At 42.8% G+C, this 8,211-nt stretch overlaps 1 protein-coding gene across 1 annotated transcript; it reads left to right on the forward strand.

The window, feature by feature from the left end:
• The first annotated feature begins 2,348 nt into the window (after window positions 1-2,348).
• Window positions 2,349-6,814, forward strand: LOC108041373 (long-chain fatty acid transport protein 4). Its single transcript, XM_017119288.2, has 4 exons — window positions 2,349-2,451; window positions 3,957-4,233; window positions 4,292-5,768; window positions 6,389-6,814. Coding segments are annotated over exons 1-4 (2,064 nt in total). The 5' UTR covers window positions 2,349-2,450; the 3' UTR covers window positions 6,698-6,814.
• Window positions 6,815-8,211: the final 1,397 nt, after the last annotated feature.

Here is an 8,211-nt window from a genome sequence, read left to right on the forward strand (position 1 = left end):
CCCAGCGATGCTCGACATTACAGAGCTGCCGAGCTGCCGAGCTGGCAGCAATTGTGCCATTTCAATCGACATCTGTTACTGATTTCAAAGAAACTTTTGTTGACAACACAAACAAATGCCAAATACAGGGAGCGAGGGGTGCGGCAAGGATGCCGTCGCCTGGGGGTTTAAGGTACAAACCGTTTGACGCTTGCCTGCGCACGACTTTGGCCCCCCTCCCCTCCCATTCCCCCTACCCCCTCTTGGCCACCCCCTTTTGGCCCTGAACCAGACCCAGAACTCACGTGTGGCCCAAAGTGCCGCACAGCTGACGTTAACGTTATCAGCAAGCGGCTGTGCCGGTGAAATTGTGTGGGTCTGTTTTTCTACCCAGTAATCGTAGATTTCATGGGTGTGTTAGGCAGGTTTTCATTTATGCAACAGGAAAAAGAAAGTCTTGTTGATGACCTCAAATCACTTTATAAATATCTGTTTGAAAATTATGTAGTCAATTATATCATTGGGAATATTTAGAAATCTTTGCATAATTTTAATAAATGTTTTCAAGACCCCTAAAATCTATATAAATTCCTTTAATGCATTAGATATAATGTTTGAGAATTTTCAGAGAAATTTATTTCTATAAAAAACAGAGAATTGATAAAGCTTAATTTTGGAAACTCATAAAGTTTTTTTAAAGTGTTAAATTTCTATAAAAAAAGAATAATATTGGACCAACTTTTGTTACTCATAAGTAATAAAACTATGTGGGATGTTTATATATGTACTTCTTCTAATTTTTCAAATTTGAGTCCGTAAAATATTTTGCTTATGCTTTAACCATAAAAGTATAGACATCACCGCAAAATTGCTGACACCCTAAAAGGATATTTATATTAACCATAATACCTTAAAAGCTTTTTAAACGAGCGCCTTAAGGATGCAGCCTATTTAACATAACATAATTATTAGTACAGGATATTTTACAGTCGGGACACTTGACACTCTTCCTTTATCTGTGTGTGTGTTGCCTGCTTCTGGGCCTCTACCGCCTGTGTGTGTGTGTGTGTTTTTGTTTTCGCCGGCTACAAACAAAGTTGACTGAGGCTGCCAGTTTGCGTGTCTGCGAGCCTGCATTTGAAGGCTGTGCAGCAAAGGCATCTGACATGAAGGAAGGATCCAGGATAAGGGAGTTGGGAGGGGGGGAGGGGGAGCGAATGGCTGCGGCTGTGTGTGTGTTTTCGGCGGCGCCATTGTCGATAATAACGATGGACTGAGCCCCGGGTCGCAGGCTTTTGTGCGCGTAACATGTGTCAATTACAGGCGCCCACACCCACACACTCGCACACACACACACACGCAGAACAGCAGGAACAGCCGGCACACCAACACACATGCATATGCGCTCACTTAGTTTCGCTCTCACACCGTCGATAACTCAAAAAGCTGCCAAAAAGTATGCGCACATTTTTTATATGCGCCGCCCGAAAGTATGCACATATTTTTTATATTTGTGCTGCCGGCATTTGACAGCTAAGCGACGTCGACGCCGACGCCAGCAGAGGCTGCCCTATGTTAATTTATTTTCACACAGCATTTCGTTGCCGGGTGTGAGAGAAAGAGAATAATAAAGAGCGAAAGAGAAAGAAAGCACAGAAATTACTTCACAGCTTTGTTTTTCTTGGCAAATAAAAAATGCTTAATTAAAAAATTTCAAATCACTGTAACAGGTGGAAAGAGCAAAGTAGGATGGAAAACTTTGACTTTTCGAACCGACTTGGAGTGGCGGGTTGCTTTAATTTGCTACATTTCTATAATTTAGAGTTTTTTTTTAATATTCCTTTTTTTAAGTGTGGCAAAACGTAAGATAAAGAGTTGAAACTTCCCCCCTCCACCGATTTTTTTAATGGTTTTAAAGAATACTAAATTGATTAAGTGTAAAGACAAAAGTTTATGTTAATGTCTTAGTTGTTTATATGTTCAAAAAGTTTGTTTTAAAATTTATCTGATTAATAGAAAACATCGTTTAAAATCTTGTATAAAAAAAACCTAATCCAATCATTATCTTCCTTTAAAAAATAGTTCGAATAGAAAAGCTCATCTTTTAAATTAATTTATTTTTATTATATTTATATTTTAAATCTTAATACTTTTTAAGCGAGTTAACAGAGCTCTGTAAACTTAACAGATTGTAGAAAGTGTCTCCGATCATAGCGATCTCTTTCGGAGGCTGCTTTGGACTGACTTTGCTCTGTCTCTCGTGTTAAAGAATACTTAATAATAATACATGTACATATACTCTCTTCCACTCGCCGATTTGCTCGGCATGTCTGTGGGTATAAAAACCAGCTCCCGAGCGCAGCGCCAGTTACTTCAGCGATCCGACGTCGGTTGTACAGATCATTCGTGCTATATCTACGTATTGTTGCTGTTTTCCGTGCAAAGAACTGTTTGTGATCGTGCTAAAAAAAAGTATGTCATTTGGGGGCGCTGCACTGACATTGAAAAGTGAATTACATTGATCATGGCATGGGGGCGCCAAAACTCACCGAACAGAAAAGAGTCATGTAAAACGTTTGGTAAATCCAATTCCATGGCCAGCCAGGCATGACCAGTGCCAAGAACTGCGTGTGCGCAATAGAACGGCTTATAAAAACTCTGTGCCTGGCATACGAAATAAGTCAAGGTCCCTTCAGCATAGACGCCAGAACATAACTCATATATGTAGAAGCCACACTTTTATAGCGATAGCGTGTCCATGTTGGTATAAACAAGCGGCAAGTAGCAATGAACTTTGAAGCCGGCTCGTCACTTGATAGCTCCCTTAACCCATGGCTCTACGATTACATGGAGTGCAAGTATACCCTTTCGGGGTATGGCATTCGCAACTGCATTGTTTGCAACTGTTCTGACCACCTGTACATTGTTGGGCGCCTTTCGCGATAAGCCGGCAAAACAAAGAACCAGACGCTGTGATATCTCAGCTGTTCGCAGCAGGGCAGGTTCAATGGCTAGCGGAGTTTTTATGGACTGATTAACCACTTAGCAATTGGAGAGATTAATGTCGAGTGCTCACCTACTAACCCGAAAAATTTCCATACTCAATGGGTGGAAAGTTGAGGCCTCCAATTAGAATGATATCGCTATAAAAAACGCATTAGCTTAGGTCGTAAATGTTACATTACTCTGAAATTTACTAATTAGCTTTTTAACCATGTAACGACTTTAATATAATTTATACCGAAAGTAATTAAGGTGTGAAAGATATATTAAGTCATAAGTTAGTATATACATTTCCTAAGCACTTTCCTTAATTACTCTCTCTTTATTTTCAAAAAAGATTTACGTTTTACAGAAACCATTTCAAAATTGTTTTCTCTTTTACCTCGTAAAAAAATTAATAATATTAAAATGGGTGTATGGTATCTAGTAACTAAATGAGTCGAATGAAAATGGGTATTTCAAAGTACAACATTGATTAAAATCAGTTGCGACAGCTGGTTTTCCATTCCAGTTATTAAAATAAAATGCTATTCACACCTCTCCCGCTCAATTGTCACTGCTCTACTTGGGTTTGAATAAATGTTTTGAGTGCATAACTGGGATTTTAGCAGCCGATCCAACTTGAGGCCCCTAAGCACTTGTCAGTGCACCACAACCCCTTTTAAACTCATGGCGGCGGTTGATAAGAACTTGCGACCCACAAACCGAATAGTAAATCGGTATCAGACAACGCTTTAGTCCGCTTATCACTCAGTCGTTCGCCGTCGGTTGTCCTAGTCGCAAGTGGAGGTGGAATTGGATTTGGAATTGGAATAGGAACTGGAAGGGTTGCACCCACACCCTCATCCACACCCACACACACACCCACAAATTGCTAAATTAGACCTTGCTGTAGCTGTCACAGCAATCGTATCCATCCGTTTCGAGTAACTAATTCGACCATGTTTGTTGCTTTTGCTGTCTGCCCTTCGCAGTGAGCGAGAACGAGGAGCGCGGCGATCGGGAGGATCAGGATCAGGATCAAGATCAGAAGGAGACTGGCGGCAAGAAAATGGAGATCCAGCTGGAGCTGAACCTCAAGCAGAAGTTGGCCACTCGACTGGGAACCCTTCTGTTGGCCACTCTGATCTTCGCCAGCTTTTGTTGGGACAACGCGGTGGCCAGTCTCACTTTGGGAGCGATTGTGGCTCTTCTCCTAAGGAATCCCACCTTTGTGTTTGCCCTGGTTATGACCTGCTCAAGGGACTTGATGTGGGTATATGTGGGTTCAATCTGAGCCAGAACTTACTAACTTGGCTTCCCTTTTCAGGGCTGTGCAGCGCTTTTTAGCCCTTAATATCTACCTTCTGAGAAGGGATCGTGGTGGTTTCACCGTAGCCCGATGTTTTCAGGAGCAGGCCAGATCTCTTCCCAAGAAAACCTGCTTTCTCATGGACAATCGTCGTCTTACTTTTGCGGAGGCTTTGGAATTAACCCAGAAGATCGCTAGCTATTTCAAGGATCAAGGCTTGCAAAAGGGCGATTGCGTGGCTTTGTTAATGGAAACGCGTTTGGAGTATCCCTGCATTTGGTTGGGTCTCTCGCAACTCGGAGTGATCACTGCCCTTATAAACTCCAATCTGCGAGGAGAGTCTCTGCTCCACTCCATAAAAGTGGCCAATGCCAAGGCCATAATTGTAGGCAGTGAACTTGTGGATGTGTTGAAATCGCTGAAGGAAAAGGAACAGCTTCAGGATGTACCCATCTATCAATACACTGATGATGACTTGCGGGAGGTTCCAGAACATAATCTCCTGCCAGGAGCTGTGGATCTGAGGAGTGCTTTATTAAACCAACAAATACTGGAGCTACCAAGTTCGAAGTCTCCTGAAGAAGCCAGATCGAAACTGCTCTATGTTTACACCTCTGGAACTACGGGTCTGCCCAAAGCTGCTGTGATAACCAACCTGCGATTTCTATTCATGTCCGCTGGATCTTACTATATGCTAAGGATGTCCAGCAATGATGTGGTGTATAATCCTTTGCCTCTTTATCACACCGCTGGCGGAATTGTGGGTGTGGGTAATGCCATACTCAATGGATCCACGGTGGTGCTACGCAAGAAGTTCTCGGCCAGGAATTTCTGGTTGGATTGCAACCGCCACAATTGCACAGTGGCTCAATATATTGGGGAGTTGTGTCGCTACCTCCTGGCCACTCCTTACACTCCGGATCAGCAAAAGCACAACCTTCGCTTGATGTACGGCAATGGATTGAGGCCACAGATCTGGTCGCAGTTCGTCCGTCGCTTTGGCATTCCGCATATTGGAGAGATCTACGGCGCCACCGAGGGCAACTCCAATCTGATCAACATCACCAATCGAGTGGGAGCCATTGGCTTTGTGCCAGTCTACGGATCGCGGCTTTATCCTGTCCAAGTGCTGCGATGTGATGAGCAAACGGGTGAGCTGATCAAGGACTCGCGGGGTCACTGCATCAGGTGTCTGCCAGGACAAGCTGGACTTTTGGTGGGCAAGGTTGATGCCCGGCGAGCAGTGAGTGCTTTCCATGGGTATGCGGATAAAGGAGCCTCGGAGCAGAAGCTCCTCCGAAATGTCTTCTCCACCGGCGATGTCTTCTTTAATTCCGGTGACATGGTGCTGCGCGACATCCTCGGCTACTTTTACTTCAAGGATCGCACGGGTGACACATTCCGCTGGCGGGGCGAGAACGTGGCCACCCAGGAGGTGGAGGCCACCATCACCAACTGCATTGGTCTCGAGGATTGTGTGGTGTACGGTGTTCAGGTGAGTACTTAAAAACTGTGATCTACAAGAGTAATAGAGAAAATATCTACAAATACCTGTATGAACTTCTCCATTTCTTCTTACAATATTAAAATCTCATTCAAACTAGTAAGGGAAAACTTAAATAAAAGATGCCTTTCCTATAATTTAACTTGTTTATTCTAGGAGTTTATTAAACAATAAGCAACATTAAGGGGAAATCAATTTTTACCAATACTTTTATCTTAAAAGTGATTGATATTTAATATTCCTTCTTTTTATTTACAATTCGAATTCTACTTCGCAGTGTGAATCATAAATAAATGGTATCTTATTTTAAAATTTTCCTATCATTGAAGTCAATACAATTTTTTTTTAAACGCCTTCTTAGAAGAAATCAATCTTAAAGAAAGATGGAAATCTTTTCTTGATTACCGTTTGATAGCACTTACCAATTACCACATTATTGTAAATCAAGAATATTCCTCAACCTCTTATGTATTGTTATTTTCTCAAGTGTAGCCGAGGGAACTACCCATGTTGCTCTGAATCACCTCGACCACTTATTGTAGATAGCGAACCACCTGAAACATGGCCATAAACCTCGATTTTCACTATCTTGCCGGCCCTTATCTTTACAGATCCCCTATGTGGAGGGTAAGGCCGGAATGGCAGCGATTGTGGATCCAGCCCGCAAGGTGGATATGGATTATCTGTCCATAGTTCTGAGGGGCAGTCTACCGACCTATGCCCGCCCCCTATTCATCCGAATTCTGGACGAGATTCCCCGCACTGCCACATTCAAGCTGAAGAAACGAGAGTTGGCCCAGGAGGGTTATGACATCAAAACGCTTACGGATCCCATTTACTACCTGAATCGGGACGGGATCTACAGACCTCTTAGCCAGGACCAGTACGAGTCCTTGCGTTCGGGAAAAGCGGGGCTCTGAGGATAAATCCCCCACAAAATTTGATTCCAGCCAATCCTTTGTGTATATAGCTAACCGTTTTGTGTGTGTCCCAATGTATTTTTAACGCTTAAACAACGACTGATTCCGAAAATACCAGTGATGAAGTTGTTTCTCTATGCGGCCCGAAAAGCCGGTCGCGTTTCTTGGCCATAAAATGGCAGCTTAACCGATAATGGGAGCCAATACGTTTTACGGCCAGAAGATGCTGCTACCGCCACAAGATATATCGAAAGTGTTAAATCCCCAAGATTAAGTTCTCGCTCATTGGCAGCTGCTGCAGTTGCGTTGCCTTTGCCTTTGCCGATGGCGTTGCCGTTGCCGTTGCTGCTACTTTTGCAGTTGCTGCTGTTGCAACATTAACGCCATTTCCGCTCGCTAGCGGCAGCTGCGACTTCGTTGGCCGTCGCCTAAGATAAACGATGTGCAAAATCCATACAAAACAACGGCAAAAACAACAAGGTCTTGCAACCGCAACAGCGCAACATCGCCAGCAGCGACGACGGCCACCAATATCGATGCCAATGGCGAAAAAGTTGTGGCAGGCAATCATAAAAAACGAAGAAATGGCAAACAAAGCTGGGCGCCATTTTGCAGCAGCAGGAAATGGCGATGGTGTTGCTTTCGGGATGCTAAAAGTTCTTGCAGGTTGCTAAATAGTGGCTTTTTCGATTTTTGGGATCTTAATTTAGATTCCCATATTTTCTTTATTGGAATTAGGTGTTCTTCAGCTCCTTAAATCTGCAATATATGTCCTTAGGGTTAGATGGCTAACATATGTTGCATGTAAAGAAAAGTGCCTGTTTTTTGTTTTTGGAAGACCCTGTTTTTGATTTTAATTCATATTTAATTATTTTCCTAAATACATTTTAGATTTGATGGCGAAAAGCACTTTTAGTTGCCAATAGCATTTTTATTTAGTTTCTCTGATTAACTGGAATATGCAATTAATGTCTTAAAGTTCTGTTGTTAACTATACAATTTTTGGCTAGTAAAAAATGGGGTTATTTTGTGATTTCCATGATCTACATTGATGTTTGAATATTTTTTTAATAAACCGAACTTTCCCAAGGGATCCTGTGATGGGCAATATACAAAGTAAAAGGCGTATGCCGAAAATGCACATAAAGTTGCAGCTGCAGCAGCTGCCAAAACCACGCCCCCCAATCCTCCTTTTTCGCGGCGCCATCGTCGATGTCATAAACAAAATGGCAGTTGTGGGTGCAGAAGTGCATGAATACGTTCGCATAGCTAATAACAATAAAAGCAACAACAAAAACAGCCATTGCAGCTGACGCCAACAGAAACTGATGTTGCTGCTGTTGTAGTTGCTGTTGCTGCTGTTGTTGCTGTTGTTGCTGTTCCCCCTGTTGTTGTAATTGTAACTTCGCGTGCGCCTGGCCTGCGTAAGTGGGAAAATTAAAAATTTCTCAATAATTTTTCGAAATGTTCGACAAGAACGTCGGGCCCTGCCATTGTTCGCTGTTAGCTGTTCG

Source organism: Drosophila rhopaloa, unplaced genomic scaffold, assembly GCF_018152115.1.
Source record: "Drosophila rhopaloa isolate 14029-0021.01 unplaced genomic scaffold, ASM1815211v1 contig_115, whole genome shotgun sequence".
In the NCBI taxonomy this organism is placed as follows: domain Eukaryota; kingdom Metazoa; phylum Arthropoda; class Insecta; order Diptera; family Drosophilidae; genus Drosophila; species Drosophila rhopaloa.

Bases quoted from the DNA above. Each gene is read 5' to 3' on its own strand.
- LOC108041373 (XM_017119288.2), top strand. The intron at 4,234-4,291 runs GTGGGTATATGT...TTCCCTTTTCAG, and splicing joins ACCTGCTCAAGGGACTTGAT to GGCTGTGCAGCGCTTTTTAG. The intron at 5,769-6,388 runs GTGAGTACTTAA...TTATCTTTACAG, and splicing joins GTGTGGTGTACGGTGTTCAG to ATCCCCTATGTGGAGGGTAA.